The sequence below is a fragment of the Anomaloglossus baeobatrachus genome, chromosome 7 (assembly GCF_048569485.1).
Source record: "Anomaloglossus baeobatrachus isolate aAnoBae1 chromosome 7, aAnoBae1.hap1, whole genome shotgun sequence".
NCBI lineage: Eukaryota > Metazoa > Chordata > Amphibia > Anura > Aromobatidae > Anomaloglossus > Anomaloglossus baeobatrachus.
Genome location: NC_134359.1, coordinates 225,169,746 through 225,193,467, shown reverse-complemented (window position 1 = coordinate 225,193,467; position 23,722 = coordinate 225,169,746). Strand labels below are relative to the sequence as shown.

The following is a 23,722-nucleotide window of genomic DNA, read 5'->3' as shown; positions in this document are numbered from 1 at the left end:
CAATTAGCACCACCTTGTTGTGTTGTTCTAGCTCAGAGATACACAGGTCTCTTATCCCTAACTCCTTCTCCCCTCTCACCAATTATTGGCTCTCCAGATTTCAGACTGGGGTTGTCAGATCCAGTGTTCCGACTGTGGATGTCCAGAGGCAGATTCGGAGCATTCCAGATTGACTTTGAAGATGCCTGGCCCATGGTGGAAGACTTCTGGTCTTTTTCGGTTCCTTGTCGTTTGGGTAATAGGCATTCTATCCAACTATGGTACTTTCTGAGTACTCTCCCTAACTACAGGCTATTTTCCAGACCACCAACATGTTTTGAGAAGCTATGTCTGAAAGGGGGTGGGGCACTTAGATACTCTCTTGATATAACACATTTTATTTTAGTCAACTCTACAGATCTTCCGCCTCCCTGTTATCTGTTACTCTGGGAAAGAGACCTCGGGGTTTCCCTTTCATCAGAACAGAGGGATAAGGTTCTCTCCCTGGCCCATAAGACATTATCAGCTCTAAAGCAAATTATAAGTGTCTATTTAGGTAGTATGGGCTTCAGACTAAACTTCCCAAGATGTATCCTTCTATGGACCCTAAATGTTGGAGATGTGGGGTGGGGGAGGGCGATTTTCTGAATATTTTTTGGTTGTGTCTGGCATTGTAGCAGTTTTGAGATGGAATGAGGGGTGTTATCAGGTTGGTGACAGGTACTACACAGACCTTGGGCCCTGAACTTTTTCTTCTTCAATTCTGAGTTTGCTCTTCAATCTTACAGACTGTCTTTATACAGATTCTTGGTAATGGCGGTCAGAGCCTGTATCCCTATGACATGGAGGTCTTCTGTCCCTCCAAGTCTGGTTATGTGGGCGAACAGATTGAATGACTCGGTGTACATGGAGGACCTGACGGCCTCTCTCTACAACAGATATGAGGTCTTCTACAAAACTTGGTATTACTGGATTGAGTTTAAATACTCCAGTGAATTCAGTAATTGGATAGTCTCGGATTGATCATCGGGTCCTCCTAGATACCTGTTTCAGATTGACTCCTGTTTTAGGTCAGTCTTTGTTTTATGTTTTCCATGTGGACTTCACCCTCCCTCTTCTCCCCGGCCCTCCCTACCTCCCTTTCCCTTGCCTTTATATATGTTTCTATCCCTCTATTCGCCCCTCTCTTATGCACTCCCCCATCTTCTCTTTCTCCATCTATTTTTCTTTTCCCCCCTAAAAAAAACTTAAAAGTCCAACAAGCATGGCTTAACATCTTGGCTGTTGTTTTTTTACTTTATGTTATGGGTGACTTTGGTTATCTAGTGTACTGCTGCAGTCAAACTGTTTTTGGCTTATTAATATTTTATGGCCATGTTTTGCAGTTATATAAAAAAAAATGGAAAAAAAAATCCTGCAGTGCCCGCAAAGTCCCACTGATCAAGAAGGCACATGTGCAGTCCCGTCTGAAGTTTCCCAATGAACACCTGGATGATTCTGAGAGTGATTGAGAGATGGTGCTATGGTCAGAGGAGGCAAAAATAGAGCTCTTTGGTAGGGATGGGCGAACCCAACTGTAAAGTTTGGGGTCCGTACCGAACACATGGGTGTTCATGCACATGACCCCGAGTACAAGCTTTCTAGGATGTTCGTGTTACAGTTCGGGTCCAGGGGTTGTTATTAAAAAAAAAAAAAAAGCACGTTATTAAAAAAAAATTCTGATCATACTTACAGGTCACGCGACACGTCCTGCAGGCTCTGCCTCCCAGTGCTTCTGCTTCCCCGTCCGTCCGATCATTGCTGCCTGCCGTGACAGTGACATCATAGCCATGTGACCAGTCACGTGTGAATGTTGTATTACGTCATTGGCTACAGACTGGTCACGTGAGTATGACGTCATCAAAGGTCCTGGTGCGCCGTGATACAAATGTCATCACATCACGGTGCACAATCTCCCGATGGCAGCAAGTCAGCTGCATGTATTTCCCCAGCTGAGGCGCTGCTGACAGGGAGAGTGGGGTAATGCACTGCGAGACGCAAGTGCAATCATCCCCTGTCAGCCTCTGCTTCATCGCTTTGTCCAGAACGATGTAGCAGACCTGACATGGCTCTCTGTGCTTCTCACTGTGTATAGACACTGTCTGTGCACAGTGATGAAGCAGAGTTGACTTTGTTCTTTGCTTCTCACTGTGTATAGACTGTGTCTGCGCAGAGTGATGAAGCGAACTTTGCTGTCCCAGTGGATTACGTCGGACTAAGGATTTTTTTTATAATAAAGATGGAATCTCTAAATTTTTTTTGTTTTATTTCTAATAAAAAACAACAACTCTGTGTTGTGTTTTTTATTTTATCTCCTAGAAATTCATGGTGGCCATGTCTACTTTGGCGTGACACCATGAACTCCGGGCTTAGTACCATCTAAGAATACAAAGCTGGTATTAACCCCTTTATTACTTAGCGAGCTACCGCCATCACGGCCGCTGGACGAGCCGGGTAAAGCACCTGGAAATGGCACTAAGAAACAATGTGCCATTTCCAGGAGCAGCTGCGGGCTGCCGAGAATCCCAGCCCCCTTGCTGCCTGGCTTTACCTGACTGGCGATCAAAATACGGCGGGAGCCCACACAAATATTTTTTTTTAAGAAAAAAAAAATTAATGGGCTTCCCTGTATTTTGTTTGCAGCCAAGGTAACGCCAGGCAGATGGGGGTGGCAGCTCGTAGCCATCCGCTTTATCTGTGCTGAGAATCAAAAATACTGGGGAGCGGTACGTCTTTTTTTAATGATTTATTTTTACAATACGGTGATGTCAGGCAATCAAAATACAGGGAAGCCCTTTTTTTTAGTTATTTAAATAAATACTTAAAAAAAAAAATGCGTGGGCTCCCGCTGCATTTTTTGTATTGCTAGCTAAGAGTAATCCAAGCAGCTACAGGCTGCTAACCCCCACTGCTTGGTGTTACCTTCAATGGAAATAGAGAATCCAGGAAAGACTTTTTTTCTGTTTTTTTTGCCAAAAAAACTAGAATAAAAATGACGTGGGCTTCGCCATATTTTTGTATGCTAGCCAGGTACAGCAGGCAAGTACGCGCTGCCCCCAACCCCCAGCTGCCTATTTGTACCCGGCTGGGAACCAAAAATATAGGGAAACCCATTTTTTTTTTTTTTAATTATTTCATGAATTCATGAAATAATTAAAAAAAAAAAAAAACAACATGGGCTTCGCCCCATTTTTGTGTCCAGCCAGGTGCAACTAGACAGCTGGGAACTGAAATTCGCAGTGTAGGGTGGCCCAAGCTTTCTGGCTCCCCCCGCTGCGAATTGCAGTCTGCAGCTGCCCCACAAAATGGCACGTTCATAGAAGCGCCATCTTCTGGCACTGTATCCAACTTTTCCAGCCCTCCTGATGCTTGGTGGCACGCTGGGTAATAAGGGGTTAATACCAGCTTTGTTTTACCAGCTAGTATTAAGCCAGAAATTTCTAATGTCAGGCAAGTTTGACCCGGCCATTAAGAATTTCCAATAAAGGGTTAAAAAAAAAAAAAGACAATACAGAGAAAAAATACTTTAGTAGAAATAAATACACAGACACTATTAGAAATAAATACACAGACACACTTAAGAGAATTCATCTTTATTACTCCCTCACCCCTCCACGATCCTGGTCTTCTGTCTTCTTTCTTCTTCAACCCCTGCAGCTCTGCTATATCCGACAGCACAGGGGAGGAAGAACGCTTCTGCTACCTTGTGATGTGTAATCACTCAATGAGTGAGCAGAAGCTGCGGGTTGGTAAGCGGTGATGTCAGCGCTGCCGTAGTAACCTGACCGGCGAGTTACTATGGCAACGGTGATTTCCGATCACCCGATTCTGGGAGCCAAGATTCATCAGCTGTGGCAGCCAATCCCTGCATGTGGGCTGACTCTGTAAAGAACGCCGACATGCAGGGACGGGGAGCCAAGCATGTGCCCAAACATCTTGCCGGTACACGGCGCTCGCAGAGAATACAGAGTACTGAGCTGCTTGGGCAAGCACAGAGTACTGACAAGATGCACTGACAGGACCTAGCATGATGTCATAGCCATGTGACCAGTCTGCCAATGAGATAATACAAAATTCATACGTGACTGGTTACATGCAATGACATCACGTAAGGTCCTTTGGTTACCGGGCGGCACAGCGATGATCATACTTGGAAGGAGAAGTGGCGGGAGACAGAGTGCAGGACGCGTCGCGAGACATGTAAGTATAATGACAATGTTTATTATTAACTATATTCTTTATTTTACAGCCCCCCCGCCCCATCACATAACTGTAAACTCCAAGTTCGGGGTTCGGACGCAAGTTTGCGTTATATTAGAACCCAAACACGAACTTTACAAAACGGTCGGGCGAGTCTCCCGAACACCGAAGGCTTCGCCCAGCCCTACTCTTTGGCTTTAACTGAACTCACTGTGTTTGGAGGAAGAGAAATGCTGCCTATGACCTAAAGAACACCGTCCCCAATGTCAAGCATAGAGGTGGAAACATTATGTTTTTTAGGTATTTCTCTGCTAAGGGCACAGGACTACTTCACCGCATCAATGGGACAATGAATGGAGCCATGTACCATAAAATCCTGAGTTACAACCTCATTCCCTCTGACAGGACATTAAAAATAGGTTGGGTCTGGGTCACCCAGCACGACAATGACGCAAAACATACAGCCAAGGTAACAAAGGAGTGGCTCAAAAAGAAGCACATTAAGGTCATAGAGTGTCCTAGCCAGTCTATAGACCTTAATTCCATAGAAAACTTACGGAGGGAGCTTAAGCTCCGAGTTGCCAAGCGACAGCCTCAAAATCTTAATGTTTTAGAGATGATCTGCAAAGAGGAGTGGACCAAAATTCCTCCTGACATGTGCGCAAACCTCATCATCAACTACAAAAAACATCTGACTGCTGTGCTTGCCAACAAGGGTTTTGCCACCAAGTATTAAGTCTTGGACTGTTTAAGTCTTTGTCAGTGGGCAAACTTACAAAATCAGCAAGGGATAAAATACTTATTTCTCTTACCGTACCCTTTTTGAGTTGCACCTATACAATTGCTGCAAATCTATGACAAACGATACATGGATGAAGGCTCGTGTGGTCTTATAGTAATGCAAAGAGAGACTGGGTCTGCCCAAAGATTAGAGCACCATTTTAGCTCATGGGTGGGAATGTCTGAAACAAGGGACCTCTTTCTATGACATCTGTATATATAGGATGTCAGTCCCCAAGTGAAATGCATGTTTGGCAATCAGTCATTCCACTGGTAGACAAACAAAGATAAGAGCCCTTATGCAAGAATAATATAAGATCCCTTTTCAGTCCAATAACTCCTCAAAATAGATAAATCCAACTGTTTTGAAGGAAGAAAGGGGCCCCTTTACCTCTTGGGCCCTATCCAACTGCATAGGTTGCACCAATGATATGTCTGCCCCTGACCTATTGTACCAAATCCCCCCATACGGTTTTCAATGGGAAATGAGGTGTAGGCAATGGTCAGATGGTTGTAGAGGCTGCTCATCACTCCTAAGAACAAAAAGTTTGGACATTGACATTTGACATGCTTAATACTTCGCTCTCGGTTAGGAAAGAAATTTGGAAGGCCGTCATACATATAGGACAGCTGATCGGTCAGATGTGGACAACTTTCCCTTAACGCAGGGGTGCACAACCTTTGGCACGGGGGTACCATGCAGTTTGAAATACCATTTTGTGCCGCTAAAATCATCTGCTCATAGAAATGCTCATCTGTGTCTCATAGCTGTTCACACAGTGTGGTAAGTAGAAGGGAGCAGGGACTGGAAACACTAATGGTCACTCTGTGGCTTTCTCTTGAATCTCCATATAATCAACAGAATGGGGGTATTTTAACAACTGTGTGACACTCCAATAAGGAGTAGATGAGGTAGAGCCATGGTCAGCATCTGTGCAACTATTTTCATTGTAGTGAAACCCTTAAGGTCCAGTCACACTAAACAACTTACCAGCGATCCCAACAACGATGGGGATCGCTGATAAGTTGCTAGGAGGTTGCTGGTGAGATGTGTCACTGCGACGCTCCAGCGATCCCACCAGCAACCTGACCTGGCAGGGATCGCTGGAGCGTCGCTACAAGAGTTGCTGGTGAGCTCACCAGCAACCAGTGACCAGCCCCCAGCGCCGCGTGGAAGATGCTGCGCTTGGTAACTAAGGTAAATATCGGGTAACCAACCCGATATTTACCTTGGTTACCAGCGCACGCAGCTACACGTGCAGAGAGCAGGGAGCAGCGCACACTGAGCGCTGGCTCCCTGCTCTCCTAGTTACAGCACACATCGGGTTAATTACCCGATGTGTGCTGCAGCTAAATGTGCACAGAGCAGGGAGCAGCGCACACCGGGTGCAGCTGCACAGGGTACATATATAGGGTATAGAGTACATGGTGCAGCTGCACAGAGCACGGAGCAGCGCACACCGCTTAGCGCTGGCTCCTTGCTCTCCTAGTTACAGCACACATCGGGTTAATTACCCGATGTGTACTGCAGCTAAATGTGCACAGAGCAGGGAGCAGCGCACAATGCTTAGCGCTGGCTCCCTGCTCTCCTAGCTACAGCACACATCGGGTTAATTAACCCGATGTGTCCTGCAGCTACATGTGCACAGAGCAGGAGCCGGCACTGACAGTGAGAGCGGCGGAGGCTGGTAACAAAGGTAAATATCGGGTAACCAAGGACAGGGCTTCTTGGTTACCCGATGTTTACTGTGGTTACCAGAGTCCGCAGAAGCCGGCTCCTGCTGCCTGCACATTTAGTTGTTGCTGTCTCGCTGTCACACACAGCAATCTGCACTTCACAGCGGGACAGCAACAACTAAAAAAATGGCCCAGGACATTCAGCAACAACCAGCGACCTCACAGCAGGGGCCAGGTTGTTGCTGGATGTCACACACAGCGACATCACTAGCAACATCGCTGCTACGTCACAAAAGTTGTTCGTTAGCAGCGATGTTGCTAGCGATGTTGCTTAGTGTGACGGGGCCTTTAGTTGTCGGCAAATCACAAAAACCACAATAGCGAGAGCTACATGCATGTATGGCAGGAAAGCACAATGTGAAGTCTGGGATGCCTTCATATGTGGCCCTTAGCTGATCTCTTGCACCCCATATTTAGAACTCAATAGTGGTAGAGAAGTTTGCACATGAATTTGACTCAATATCATAGTTAATGGTGGGATGTGAAATAAACACTATGAAGGCTCGATACAGAAAAAACAGACAAGTTAAAGAAGCAATCCCATTAACTTTTTTACGAATTGTGTTTATATGCGCATAAAAAGCAGTGTGAGCGTATTCATTTTCTCCCCTAGTGCCGTTCTCTGGTCTCCAGCGCCGTTCTTCTGCTTTTCTCAGTGATGTCACCACAATTGAGACTATCCAGCTCACTCTACACTGTGTGTAGACCGGAGGTCTCATTTACAATCAAAGTCTATGGGGGCCTTATTCTGATGCTCCAAAGACTTACACTGTAAAAGTCACTTCCAGGTCACACAGAGCAGCATGACCCTAAGCAGTCTGAAGTGCGGTGACATCACTCACAGGAGCAGAAGAGCAGCGCTGGACACCGTAGAAAGCGGCAGTAGGGCAGTATATTAATACACCCACATTACATTACTTCCACATATACACACAATTAATCAATAAAAAAAAGTTAGTGAAAGTATTTCTTTAACAGAAAGTACCCCATTTACATAGTAAATCTTGGGTGTAAATATCAGGGAGGAGAGATCATTAACAGGTAGATAAAGTGGAACTACAACCAATTTGAAAACTAAATTTATTTAGACAATGAAACTAGATTTTCTTCTGTTGACCATACCTGGTACTTTGTCAACGGACGCAAAGACAGAGCGTTGTACAGTGGTGTCACTCCCAACACGGCGAGACTGTTCATAAAACCGGAAGGGAAGATGCTGGGCTGATGAAGAACTATGTCCAAAACCCATCACTTCTTTAGATGGCTGGACTGGTAGATCTAAAAGAGCTGGAAAAAGTGAGAAACATGGGTGATTTCTGCTCAAATTAGGGTTGTAACAACTGAAGAAATACTCTGAAACGTTACTACTTTTGCCCATAGGCTAACACAGGCGGAGAACTCAGACATTCACATGCTTTTATTCATTCATCATAAAGGTACAAACTGAAACCCACAACAGTTTATCTGAGGGGTAACAAAAGTCTTCTGAAATTAATTGCCAATATAGCATAAAGAAGTAAAAATTCACTTTAATGAATACCTAAAACATGCAGAGGCATAGACAAACAATAATAAAGTGCAAGTGCTAAATGAACAGTGCAAACTGTGCCATATATATATATATATTTTATATATACACATATATATATATATACATATATATATATATATATATACATATATATATATATATATATCTAGATATATATATATCTAGAGATATATATATATATATATATATATATATATATATATATATATTACACATACATACATACATATATATACACATACATACACACACACACACACACACACACACACACACACACACAAATTGTGAGATCTCACACAATACCTAGTAAAGCTCAAATTCACAATGGAAAACAGGTCGGGAAGCCACAGGAGATACATTTGAATGTAAGTACCCTGTCGTGCAAAATGTGAAGCTTCCACCCTGACAAGAGCAGCACCCAAGTGTATAGTGTAATCTCAAGTCAATGGGCCCTTCCTATGCTAATCTAATGATCGTGCCACTGTGGGGATCATACATATCCCCATTATACTTACCCCTCTGAGGAATCCTTGCTATTAAGGAAGAAACACATAGAGAGGGCCCATTGACTTGGGGGTTCATTATATACTTGGGTGTTGCCCTTGTCAGGGTGGAAGCTATACATGGGGCACGACAGGGTACTTACATTCAACTCTATCTCCTGGCTTTCAGCCACATTTTCCAGTACTACAGACTGGGTGAGCGCTATCACTACTAATATATATATATATATATATATATATATATAATATATGTATACACACACACACACACACACACACATGTATATATACATGCATGTATATATATATATATATATATATATATATATATATATATATATATATATATATATATATATATATATATATATATACACATATATATACATATATACACACACACACCCACACATGTACCCACACACACACACACACACACACACACACACATATATACACAAGAGGAGACTTTGTGCAGCAGGCCTTCATGGTAAAATAGCTGCTAGGAAACCACTGCCAAGGACAGGCAACAAGCAGAAGAGACTTGTTTGGGCTAAAGAACACCAGGAATTGACATTAGACCAGTGGAAATCTGTGCTTTGGTCTGATAAGTCCAAATTTGAGATTAATATATATATATATATATATATATATATATATATATATATATATATATATATATATATATATATATATATATATATATATATATATATATATATATATATACACACATATATATACATATACATACATACACACCTCGGTTACTTACCGGTAGCCGGTTTTTCCAGAACCCATGACAGCACCGCGTGAGAGAGGGATCCGCCCAGCGAGGACAGGAAACCATTCTGAATAAAAAGGGCGGTACCTCTCCCCTCCGTCAGTTGATTACCGAGAATTGAGAGGACCTCCAACAAACGTTAGAACTTAACTCTATCACCAACTATAACACACACATGCACACCCGGAATAGTGCACACTAAGGGTGAAAAGGGAGGGATTATATGGGTGCTGTCATGGGTTCTGGAAAAACCGGCTACCGGTAAGTAACCAAGGTGTTTTCTCCTCACCCATGACAGCACCACGTGAGAGATTTCCAGAGAATAACTTATTAGGGAGGGACCAACGTCTCAAGCACCCTTCTACAAAACGAGAGATCAGCCGAGAAGGATAGATCCAACCGATAGTGACGGAAGAAAAAGGAGAATGTGAAGACCAGGTTCCTACTACAGAGAGGGCTATGAAAAAGGACTGTTTTCCCCACACTATGTGTCACTGAGATGTAGAGAAGCAGGGCCCTATGAAGCTCCAACGTATGAATCTGTTTTACCCCTATATTTGTAGGATGGCCGCAAAAGGAGGGAGGATTACACCCTGCGTGCTATGGAATCGAGAGGTGACCATTGGGAGAAAGGGTCCTATTAACACCTGACCCGGCCTATCATTGAACAACTGAGCGTAGGGCCGTACTGCCGATAAGGCGGGTAAGCACTAAGGCTGCCGGCAAAGCGCACGGAAGAAGTGACGTCACTTCTTAGAAAGCAGCGCTTCGGCAGCAGCCGAAGCGCTGCGCTCTAAAACGCCACGTGCGCACGGCCCCTGCACAATCTCCATAGACTGTGCAGGGGACGCAGGACGCATGCAGTTATGCTGCGCTACAAAGCGCAGCGTAACTGCATGAATTACGCACACGTGCGCACATAGCCTAAGTCTGCGAGCGAACGCCAAGGCCCAGAGCAAAATCGTTTTCAATGTCAGGGAGATTTTTTTTTTTTTTTTTTGGCAATAGGTTCAAAGGGAGGACTCGTGAGGGCGTCCAACCCTAATTTAATCCCCCGGTGGAACTGTCAGGCATGAACTCACAAACCCAATAACCTTGAACCCATCGGTCTGCTGCCAATTTTCCAATGTATAAGGTTCCCAGGGCAGAACAGGAACCCCTAGAGTGTACACTGAGAATCGTAGAGCAACCTCGTCTGCAAGAATGCCAATTTGCATGGAATAGGAACTCATACCCAAGGGACCATTTGCAAAGAAGGGGAACTTTTGCCACCCTCTCCCATAGAGTGTAGTGGTAACCGGTTTATGGCTCTTCTGCAAGGAAGAGACCGGGTCAGAGGAGAACCCTTGCGCATCAGCAACAACCTCTCAAGTTCTAAGCTGTGAAATTAAAAAACCCATTTCCTGCACGAGGAACACAGGTAACTGCACTAACAGGTCCGGAATCCCCGGCAGAACCCCAGGATCCGGGACAGACAATGTCCTCAGGAGAGAGAGCCATGGCCCCTTGGGCCAGAAGGGGGCGAGGGGAAGGACCCCCGCCCGAGCTTCCCCGAGCTCTTGGAGAACCATCGAGAGCATGACAACAGGGGTAAGGGCATAGGCTATTCCGAAGGTCCATGGAATGGAAGTGCATTCACCGCAAGGGTTGGACTGCTGGGAACATGGAACAAGAGGTCTATATGCCAGTTTAGCCTGGAGGAAACAGGTCTCTCCGTGGTATTCTCCACAGAGCCACTACCGTTGAAAAGATCCGCGGATTCAGGGATCATTCCCCTTGCCGCGGTTGATGGCGCCTGAGGTAAGCTGCCAACTACAGGAATGGCCCATCGGGATTCAAACCAACAAGCTCACACATCCAAGGCCACACGCTTACCACGAGACCATGGAACAAACATTGGCATTTAGAATCCAGTGAAGTGTAGAGCCGAGGGGGATTCTGTCCCGCCCAGTAAAGACCGTAAGATGCCAGAATGAGGGATGGGGGATCGTGCCCCCCAGCGTTACAGGAAGGAGACGGTAGACTGAGTGACCGACAGCAACCAAACGAGCTGACCCTGGAGGGGGGGGCAAAGGGAATTTAGTGCTCGTTCTTCAGACCCTAGCGTCAGGAGGCGTGAGGGCTGTGCTGCTTCCTGCGCTGACCACCAGCCCAGGTATATCTGCACCTGGAGGCGGGCATCCCCAGCCGTACCGGCTGGCATCAGCAGTGACCACCTTCAGATGCCGAGGTAGCCAGGAACCCCACAGACCGGTTGTCTATGGACGTCCACCAAAGCAGGGAAGTCTTGACTGGCAAGGAGAGAATGACGTCCCCTTCGAAATATCTTCCTAAGGGCTTTCCTTTTGTTTTGTTTTTTTTGTTTGTTTTTTTTTTTTTTTTTTTGTTTGGCAGACAGGATTTGCCATTGGAGAGCCCTGGAGTGGAACAGGCCCCATGGAGCCGCCGGTAAGCACAATATCATAGTGCCCCGCAGGGATATAGCGTGTCTCAGAGACATGATGGCATGGCAGAGTGCCCCCAGGGCCTATTCTGACACCTTGAGTATCTACTCTGCTGGAACAAAAGGGAGAACCTTTGGAAGGGCTGCTTGGCGTCGGACACGGTCTGCAACGCATCTTCCAGCTGTTTACCAAAAGGAGCAGAGCGACATACGGTCCTGAACATAATTCATGCTTGGTTTGCAGGCATATGGGACAGCCCTTCAACCATAATGCCATTCCGGCCAGATTAGACAATCCTGCACAACGGGCTCCCAGCCTGATCGCATCGGCTGACGACTCTGCAAGAATGCCGCTGCTCCCTGCAGCAGTGGTAAGTTTAGAAAAAGATATACTCCCGAGTTTTATCCTTCAGCTGATCTACAATAGTTTGTAGCCAGATCCTGAAAATCACGGGCCGTTCAGGGATTTGGCAATAGCCGGCTTCAGAATTCCTGCTGATGTTTCCCACAAGTGCGTGCAGACAGGAGCGTGCATATGGGACCTGGAGAGTGAGTGCCGTAACTGACAGTAACAAGCCTCCACTGTTAGTGACAGCTGTTAAGACAGAGCTGTCACTGTGTACATGTCAATCTGTAGGCATGGACCCCAACTTATGCTGTATGTCATAGGGGTGTTGTTGCCAACCGTGGAGGCTGGCGCTGCTGAATTGTCACAAAGGAAGGAGCTGCTACAAACCATAGAGCAATACATTGTGATGATTAGCTCAGGTAGACATAGGCAAGTCCACAGGACGACACAGTATCTTCACGAAAAATTCCAGCCGTTTATGAAAAACTTGTCATAAACGGCAAACAAACATAACAGGCCTCTCCTGGCTTAAGGCAAAAACATAGCACAATCACATACCGTGGGCTTCCAGTCCAATACGGTCTCTATTGGAAGTGTGGCGCCTGTACACACTGGCTGCTGCCAGGGAACAACACTTGCTGTGGCTCCGTCCAAGAACCCAGAGACACTCTGCAGACTCCTGTCTGTCTCTCCACTCAAGGAGAGCTTTGGTCCAGTAGCCACAGCACTAACCAGCCTGGCTTGCACACTACTTCCAGTCTAAACCCAGACTGAATTCCAGAGCCCCGTGTTCAGCCTCCACACAGGCTGATGCATCCAGAGCTCCGTGCTCTGCTCTCACACTCTGCAGAACACACACAGAGTCTCCTAATCAGACTGGACACACCCACAGGTGGAGGTCTGTGATTCTCCACACCTGCACAGCACACTGGGCTTATTAAAGGGAACCTGGCCCGTAGTTGCAGAAAGAAGCCTTTGTGGAACTACAAGTCCCATAGCAACCTCTTCAGGTTAATATTGCAGCAACCTTCTCCACTGCGACATATAGTGACCATTTACCATATTGGTGGTCGCTACCTCACAACATATACACATTTGCAACTCGCATGCAGCAATCCATAGATCGAAGCAAACATTGCCATCTATGCCCCAAACAAGGGGTCTCCGATACACGGCCCGCAGGCCATATCGGCACTCTGCACAGGGGACACTCCGTATGGATTTTAGGAGCCACCTAATGATGCAGATGACATTCACGAAGATCACTCACCCACCACAGGAGATCAAGGGTACCGGTCCTGGAGGCTTCGTCGGAACATCCACAGGTCCCGCAGAAGTCATGGAGCCACAAGAGGATTTTCCCTTCTGGCTATTGAGGCTGGGCAGGTCTGTTTCACTTAGAACGGTGACTGTTCATATGGCTATGCTGCCGGTGCTCCAGAGAGTGCTGCTGCCTTTCTGAAGCCATTTTGGGATATAGGCATGAGCACGCGTGCTGCTCCTCCACCTTCCGGTCCCATAAGGTGCCCCCCCCCCCGTTTCAATGCGCCCAGCGGTGTCCAGACGGCCGGCGTCTGCCCTGAAACACCGCCGCTGCTGCTGCATGGGCGCCGACATCCTCTTCAGGAGACGTCACGCAAGCACGGCTCCTGTACCCTGCATGCCTTGCGCGTGTCCCAGAGTGCGCCACATTTGGAAGTCCTAGGCAGCAGGGGAGCGCAAGGGGGGAGGACGGAGCGGCGGTCCGGAACCTCTGATGGGCCCTGCCGCACCCCCCCCCCGCACGGACACCAGGTTCCCTAAGGGCTGGTGGACGGCGCTTCCAGCCCCGAAGAACGGCACCGCAGGACTCGCCCTGCTTTTCCGGACACCGGACGGGGCTGTACAGCTTCTGTACTTCAAACTTCTTACTTCAACCGCCGTATTCCAGAACAAGGTCTCCCATAAAGGACAGGAAACCAACTGGCGAAGGGGAGAGGTACCGCCCTTTTATTTCAGAATGGTTTCCTGTCCCCGCTGGGCGGATCCCTCTCTCTCACGTGGTGCTGTCATGGGTAAGGGGAGTAAGGGGAAAATATATTATATATATATATATATATATATATATATATATACACACACACACACACACATTCATTATATATATATATATATATATGATAGATATATAGTTATATATAGCACAGCTTGCCCTGATTAGCACTTGCACTTTCCATTTGTCTGTATGCCTCTGCACACTTTAAGTAATCATTAATAGTTGATTTTTACTTCTTCGTGCTATATTGAGAATTGATTCATCATAAATATTTGATTTTATTTTTTTTGGGGGGGGAAGGTGGTGTTAAATGACTATAGTTGTCATTCATCCTCCTCCTCTACAGATTTCAACAGAATCAGATGAACAAGGAATACTGGTCACTTGACGGTTGAAAAAAATGTGACTCAGAATTTTCTGGATTTAAAAACAAATTCTGAAATACAGAATTTTAAGAAATTCTTAGTTAATAAAAGAAGAGGATCTCCTTTCAGGATTCCCTTTAAGATGTGTACAAGAAATGGTGTAATTATTCTCTGCAAATGTATTACAACAAAGACTTTTACAAATGTGACACGGTGATAACAGTTCTCATTAAATGCGCATTGACTTTGCATGTATTTTCAATTTCTTATAAACCCAGGCTACGGGCCAAATCTTGATAGAAGTGAAACCATTAATTAGTAAAAGCCAGTAGGGTTTCAACTGCAAGGTCACTTCTCCAAGTTATAAAAAACAAAAACCTGAATTAATGGGAAATCATACATTACAAATTACAGTAAATCTAGAATGTGTGAAATATATATATACGCACACACATACATGCACAGTTGAAACCGGAAGTTTACATACAATATCTTAAAAGACACACATGCATGAAATCAGAATAAACCTTTCCCGTTTTAGGTCAATAAGGAACCAAAAGTATTTATTTTTGCCAAATGCCAAAATAATGAGAGAAAGAATGTTTTAAGGGATTTTATTACTTTCTGCAAAGTCAAACGTTTTCATCCATTTCATTAGTATTTGGTACCATTGCCCTTAAACTGTATGACTTGGGTGAAACGATTTCGATATCCTTCCACAAGCTTCTCACAATAGTTGGTAGGAATTTGGGCCCATTCCTCCTGAATTAATGAGATTAGTTCATAAGTCAGTGTTGTGGTAATAATATTATTTCCAATTTCCCAAAGGCAACAAAGCTGATACCACTAAACAACATTTTTCTGTTGGCGGAGGACCCGCCCCTTCTGGTCACATGCGTATGACGTCACACAGATCCTGCAAGTGAAAAAGAGAATCGATTGTATAATACTGATGCTAATTCTAATAGGGGGAGGGGATAAGTATGAATACCCCCCAGATATTATCGGTTCCTCAGCTGCTGTCACTCAAGAAGCTGGTGATTTTATAAACTTTACTTTATAGGATTTCAAAACCTGAACATCCGAGCTGACCACTACAGGTACAGTATGTACAGAATCAGCCTGATAAAGCCAGTGCTATACTGACACTAGGTTATATAAAAAAAAAAATCTTGGTGATTGGTTCCTTTTAAGTTCCTGGCTGATGTCTTGAGATGTTACTTCAGTATTGCCACAATCTTTCCTCATGATGCCATCTATTGTGTGAAGTACATCAGTCCCTCCTGCAGCAAAACAACCCCTTCACATTATACTGCCACCCCCGTGGTGGGAAGGTGTTCTTAGATTTCAAAACTTCTCACTTTTTCCTGCAAACGTAACGATGGTTATTATGGTGAAACAGTTCAATTTTAGTTAAGTCACACCAGAGGACATGTCTCCAAAAATTAAGGTCGGTCTTCTTGTTTGCATTTGTAAACCTTAATCTGGCTTTTTTTAATGTTTCTTTTGTAGTAATGGCTTCTTCATGGCAGAGTGGCCTTTCAACCCATGTTGATACTGTACTCTGTTTAACGGTTGATAATGACAATGTTCTTGGGTTGATATGCACATGTCTGACCAAAGCACTTTCATCTCTGGTACACAGAACTCGTCTCCTTCCTAAGCGGTATGATAGCTGGACATTGCCATATTGTTTGTACTTGTGTATAATTGTTTGTACAGATGAATGAGGCACCATCAGGATTCTGGAGATTGCACCCAAATGAACCAGACTTGTTCAAGTCCACAATTCTCTTCCTGAGATCTTGGCTGATTTCTTTTGACTTTCCCATGATGCTACACAAAGAAGCCGTGTGTTTCAGGTGTGCATTAAAATACATCCACAGGTGTGTAATTAACTCAAATGTTGCCAATAAACCTGAAGTGTCCAAATACATGACATCATCATATGGGCTGTCCCATACTGTTTAAAGTCATAGTACTCTAAGGGTATGTCTTTGCAGAAACTAACAAAAATGCCTTTAAACATTCTCTTTCTCTCAATACTCTGGCATTTGGCAAAGATAAATCATTTTGGTTTCTAATTGACTTAAAACAGGAAAGGTTTATTCTGATTTCATGTCAGATAGTGAGAAAAACATGCAGATGTGTCTTTATAGATAGTGTATGTAAACTTCTGGTTTCAACTGTAATAATATTTACACACACACACACACACACACACACACACACACACACACATGCATACATACACACATACACAAACACATACACAAACACATACACAGCCCATATATGCTGTTTATTTTATATCTCTGGTTTTAGCAACGAAAGTGATGCCTGCTCCATTTGGTTGTATCAGAACCGTCATAGCAGTCAGATCATATGATTGTATGATTGTATGTTTCTCGAATGACAACTTCTAGTCATCTGATTATTACAGCCAATCATAGACTGCAGTGGTCCTGGTGACTTCCAAACAGAGCAGACATTTCAAGAACCAGGGCAGACCTCCAGAGAAGCCTGTGCTGGATCCGCAGAGGTGCCTTTTTTAACATCTTAAAACCGTTAAGGCTTAGAAAAATAACATCTCAATGTTGGTCAACCTGTTAGAAAATGATTATCGTTGCCATCCATAACTTATCAAAATATTACTGCTGCCTAGAAGGAAAAAAAAAAAAAGATAGGATAAGCTTTCTCCACCGGGATAATGTTCCTGGCTTAACAGGCTAAAATGTAACAAAGCTGGGAAAACAAATAGAAGAATAGTCTCTAGTCTGGGGAAAATGTCCTCAAATTTGTCGAGAGACCATTCCCCAAGACTCACAAATAAGAAAAATATCTTATCTATCTCAATAAGCTGCTCCTATTTCAGGGGTGTCAAATCAAACCATGGAGAAACAAAAATAGAAATATTCCCTAAAACAAGACTAGACAAGAAAAAAATACAGAAAGATAGAAATGTGCATAGTTAAAAAAAAAAAAAAAAAACACCTTTCCAAATAGATTCTGGGTAAAAACATTCTGATTAGTGTGGTTAATACCAGCGCCCTCAGCTTTTATTATAAAAAAAAAAAAATAATAATTTGTCAGGAATATTGGTTACATCAATTATTAATAACCAATATTGGAATTTAAACGAGCTTAGAAATGTTAATAATATAAATATGTTTTATGTTCCTTCAATATAAACTCTCAATAGAAAACAAACAAAAAAACAGTGATGATGCCATTTACTCCAGTTAATTTGTCACTGCTAATTATAGGCCATTTATGAAGGAATCGGGAGTGAAGCTGGAGTTCAAGGATAGATAAATAGAAGAGTCGGAGACTTGGCACGAGCCCAGTTGAGTTATAAAAACAGGAAAATTTTCAGAAAAAAGTGCAATTTTCATAGCATGTGAATAACTCGGTCACCTCAATGTCATATTGACAGTTAAGAAATTCCGGCTGAGTACTTAGATGATGAAGGTTGGGTGCCATCGTTCTTTAGTCCTTGGGGAAAGTGTAAAGCCCCGTTTACACGCAATGACATCGCTAACAAGATGTCGTTGGGGTTACGGAATTCGTGACGCACATCCAGCCTCATTAGCGACGTTGTTGCGTGTGACACATACGAGCGACCACTAACTATGTAAAATACTCACCAAATCGTTGATCGTTGACACGTCGTTCATTTTCAAAATCTCGTTGGTTGTTGTGGACGTAGGTTGTCCGTCGTTCCTGAGGCAGCACACATCGCTATGTGTGACACCCTGGGAACAACGAACAACAGTTTACCTGCGTCCTCCGGCAACTAGGTGGGTGTGTCGTTAATGCGGCTGGTCACCGCCCCTCCGCTTCTATTGGTCGGCCGCTGTGTGACGTCGCACGAACCTCCCTCTTAACGAAGAGGTTGTTCGCCGCCCACAGCGACGTCGCTAGGAAGGTAAGTACGTGTAACGAGTGTTAGCGATATTGTGCGCTACGGGCAGAGATTTGCCCGTGATGCACAAACGACGGGGGTGGGTGCTTTCACGAGCGACATCGCTAGCGATGTCGCTGCGTGTAAAGTAGCCTTAAGATCTGACTAGTCAGACAAATATATACTGTCTGTTGCTTTTCAATAAAAGCATTCTATAAAACACCTACATAATAGCAGAACTCCAGGCATACTCCTTACTGAAGCTCATTTGATTGCGTATATGTCTGTCCGTCATAGGGCTAAAAGCACCGGCCCAATGGTGTGTAGAACCCTCTCCTGCCATCAAAACTGCCTTGACCTGTTGAGGCATGGACTCAACAAGATATCTGAAGGTCCTCTGGTTTTTGCACTGAGACCTTAGCAGGAGATCCTTAATACCTTCTTAATCAAAAGCTAAATTTTTACCATAAGTGACATTTATAGTGAACATACCCGCAGTGGTATAGAGGAAGGGGGCGCAGAGTTGTTGCCATGTGTGCAAAAATCTTAAGGGTGCAAAATTTAAAAGAAAATGGCAAAGGAGTTTATAGTTTCAAAGATGGACATGCTCCAGATCTCAAGGCGAATGCCTCTTTAAACTTTAACAACATCAATGTGAAGACAATATGGTTGCATCCTGTGGTAGAGCAGGGAGCAAATGGCTCTCTACACCACCATTCTCTGTCCTGTAGGTCGCAAGCTGCTGCAGGCCTACAACAAATCAGCATACTAGTACAAGTAATATAATGAGGTTACTGCATGGCACAGAGGTGGCAGGATTATTTTTGGAGCTCCACTTTTTAAAGGTCACTAAGGGGACATTAATACTTTTTAAAGGGAGAGGTCAGAGGGCATTATTTGTTTTAAGGGGGCATTCTAGGCTAGAGGTTATAATATTTGTAGCAACCCACTGCATACCAGGGACCCTTCTTATGAAGTATCCTCCAGCCCTTCCCCTGTTCTGGCTTCTATCTCTCTATGCAAAATGATGATGGCCATCGCAGATAGCACAATATGAGCATTGTAAAAAAATATACGCTCCCACCCCTTCCACTGCCCTTGAACAGATTAGTGCTAATGACATCAACTGCAGAGGAGCAAAAACAATTCATCCAACTTGGGGCTTTTCATTAGAGCTTATTACATTTCAGATGACTGGGGACATATGGCATTAAAGGGGTAGTTTATAGGGTATTTATATGCATTATAGGATCCAATTTAAATTACAGTGAAACCTTTGTTTAAGAGTAACTTGGTTTGAGAGTGTTTTGCAAAACAAGCAAAACTGTTTACAAATTTGTAACTTGGTTTAAGAGCAATGTTTTGCAATAAGAGCAAATACTCACCGTGTACACTAATGGTTCTGTCCTTTCACCGCGCTCTGATCCGCTCTGGAGGAAATTTTCTGTACATATGTGCTGTATACAGTATACCATTGTACAGTACAGTATATACTATATAGCATGTCTACCAATTTGCATTTGTGGATACAGTATTGTACTTTCTTTCTGATAACCAGTGCAGCACATTGCTTATACTGTACCTCTAACACCAACAATTCTATTGTAAACTAAAGTGCAGTTTAATCTGTTTTATATGCTTTTACTGTGCAGTATTTTGTATTAGTGTACTGTAATAATGTTATATGAATACTGTACATTATTTTGTATTACTGTAATAAGTTTGTATAAATACAGTAACTATTTTTAGGTTGTGGAACGAATTGTCTGCGTTTCAATTATCTCCTATGGGAAAATTCGCTTTGATATAAGAGTAACTTGGTTTAGGAGCACACTCCCGGAACCAATTATGCTCGTAATCCAAGGTTCCACTGTACTTGTCCGCATCTACAAAGCTGTTCACAGTGCGGCACACCCCTACATCTCCACCCTCATCTCTGTCCATCACTCTACCTGTTCTCTACGCTCCGTAAATGACTTTCAACTAACATCCACACTAATCTGAACCTCCCACTCCTGGTTCCAAGACTTCTCCCGAGCTGCAACCATCCTCTGGAATGCTCTACCCAAAGAAATCAGGGCAATCCACAACTTGCACAGCTTCAGACGTCCCCTTAAAAGTGTACCTTTTTAGGGTGGCCTATCGCTCTCCCTATTCTCAGAACATAGTAATTCTCCCTCAAACTCCACTGTACCCGACGTATTACAAGGACTGACCGATGACTGGTTCACGCAGCCTTTTATCTACCCCCCATTTTTTGGAGATGGCTGGACCATCGTTGTCAATAAGCACTTGACTCCATTGTAGACTGTAAGCTCTTACGAGCAGGGTTGTCATTAGATTTACTTTAATTATTGTATCTTCTATAACTGTTACTTATGTTTGTTTCTATATGAACCTCTGAATTGTAAAGCGCTGCAAAATACGTTGGCGCTATAGAAATAAAGATTATTATTATTATTATTAATTATTATAGCGCCATTTTTTCCATGGCGCTTTACAAGTGAAAGAGGGTATACGTACAACAATCATTAATAGTACAAAACAGACTGGTATAGGAGGAGAGAGGACGCTGCCCGCGAGGGCTCACAGTCTACAGGGAATGGGTGATGGTACAATAGGCGAGGACAGAGCTGGTTGCGCAGTGGTCTACTGGACTGAGGGTTATTGTAGGTTGCAGGCTTGTTTGAAGAGGTGGGTCTTGAGGTTCCTCTTGAAGCTTTTCACAGTAGGGGAGAGTCTGATATGCTGGGGTAGAGCGTTCCAGAGTATGAGGGAGGCACGGAAGAAATCTTGTACGCGATTGTGGGAAAAGGAGATAAGAGAGGAGTAGAGAAGGAGATCTTGTGAGGATCTGAGGTTGCGTACAGGTAGGTACCGGGAGACTAGGTCACAGATGTAAGGAGGAGACAGGTTGTGGATGGCTTTGTAGGTCATGGTTAATGTTTTGAACTGGAGTCGTTGGGCGATGGGAAGCCACTGAAGGGATTGGCAGAGTGGCAAGGCTGGGAAATAGTGAGGGGAGAGGTGGATTAAGCGGGCCGCAGAATTTAGGATAGATTGGAGGGGTGCAAGAGTGTTGCAAGGGAGGCCAGAGAGCAGGAGGTTGCAGTAGTCGAGGCGGGAGATGATGAGGCCATGCACTAATGTTATTATATTATTATTTTATCAGTTATCAAGTACCTTTAGTTTAGCTCTATGTATTAGGGCACATTCAGAAAAGCTTGTTATAGGGACATAAAAACTGCTGTCATATGGATGTCAAGAACGGACACATGGATGGAATACAGATGACAATATGGATGAAAACTGCCAGATTTTTTCTGGATGAAAATCAAACATTTCTCATACCCACCTTAGATGTACAGTCCCTTTTAGGAATGAACGTCGCTCTCCTGTCTATGTATGGGTTGGTGAATTATTCTGACAGCGTTTCACCAGATTTAAGGCTTTCATTACCTATTTAATATTTTGAGCTTTTACAGAGCCATTACAATTATGAGATGCCATCTCTGTGACAGACACTATATTGGCTACTATTACTTAATATTACAGCTCTATAAAAATGTGCAGTTATAGTAAATGGAATGATTTATAATAATGAATGATCCAACAAATCAATATATATTATTAAAAAAAAAAATCAATAACCCGGGGACATTTTTCTTAGAATTGTTCACAATGACATAATTCCTCCAATGTCTAAAGAGTAATTGTTTAACTGAATAGTTAAAAGGAACCAGTCGCTATGATCCCAATGAGGTGTCACTTAAAGGGCTATTTGCTGCAGTTTTGATACAATCACTGATTTATGTGCTATTAATGTAGTAAATTTCAGAATCTTGATCCCTGTATAACTCCGCTCACATAACAGTTTGGCAGCTGTGTACACTGTACATAGGCAGAAAGCGGCCTATTATGAGTGGGGCGGGGTTATATAGAGCAGGAAGGACACATGGCAAAAGACAACTAGTTCCTTAGGCTGGAGTCACACTTGCGAGTGACTCGTGCGAGTATCGGATCGCACTGCACGGACCAGCTGGCTTCTCTTCTGCCAGGAGGCGCTCCGCTGTATGTATTTCTATGATGCTGACCCACTCCTGTCAGGAGAGCTGCAGCTGGTTCGGGCAGTGTGACCCGATACTCGCACGAGTCACACAAGTGTGACTCCAGCCTTAGTGATAATCTCTTGCTGACAGAATATTGGTTCTATAAAAACTACACACACAGCCTAATAAGGAACACATCACCCGAATCAGGGTCTCTGGCCCTACATTATGCTGCTCTTAGCTAAAAACTTGTAGACAGATTCATTTTTTATCTCTCTTTATCTTAAAGGAAATCTGTCAGCCGTTTTTTTTGCTATGTGAGCTGAAGACAACATGCTGCAAGGGTTAAAACATAGAATTCAGGGATGCCTGTTTTGTCAAGGTCCCATCTGTTGTTTATTTGCAATGTTTGTTTAACCAGCAGGACTTCCTTGGATTGAAACTGTCAATGTACAATTTCTATTGAAAACCTGCTGTGTGCAGGAAAGCTCCCTCAGCTCTGCTACATGGCTAAAGCGAAAAATTCTAATTGTGTCAGAACGACTGCAGCCAGTAATCTAAGTGATACATCGTTTGATTCATGATCTCTCTGCCTACATCCTGATGCTCTTACCTGAGGTAGCAAAAACCTGCTGACAGGTTCCCTTTAATAAAATAAAGATACCAGACCCAATTCAGGTGTTGGTGGGACATGATGGAGGTTCAGACTGATTTTAAGGTTTCCTTCAGAATTTTAAGCTACATTTCAAGATTCTTGCTAAGAGTAGAGTATTCATCTTGGTAGCATTGACCTTGTACACAGATTGGGTTCCATAGTCTTTCAATAGGCTATGAAGATTATGCAGAGTAATGTGTAATTATGTTTGGGTTAAAAGGACATGATCTGAGTTCAGCGACATTTTATAAGCCTCATTTCTAACATTACCGCATGGATGTTTGGGTTGGGCAGATACCCAAAGCTTGCAGCTCTATACACAAAAACAAATAGAGGGGAAAGGGG

The 23,722-nt window shown here is 43.8% G+C and overlaps 1 protein-coding gene across 6 annotated transcripts in view; it reads right to left on the bottom strand.

Annotated features, from left to right (window-relative positions):
- CLEC16A (C-type lectin domain containing 16A) overlaps positions 1–23,722 on the bottom strand; it is a 429,136-nt gene that overhangs the window by 114,018 nt on the left and 291,396 nt on the right. For all 6 annotated transcript variants that reach the window (XM_075317924.1, XM_075317919.1, XM_075317920.1 and 3 more), the window contains exon 21: positions 7,858–8,022. In XM_075317924.1, the coding sequence (XP_075174039.1) occupies positions 7,858–8,022 (165 nt within the window). The remainder of the gene's footprint in view (positions 1–7,857; positions 8,023–23,722) is intronic.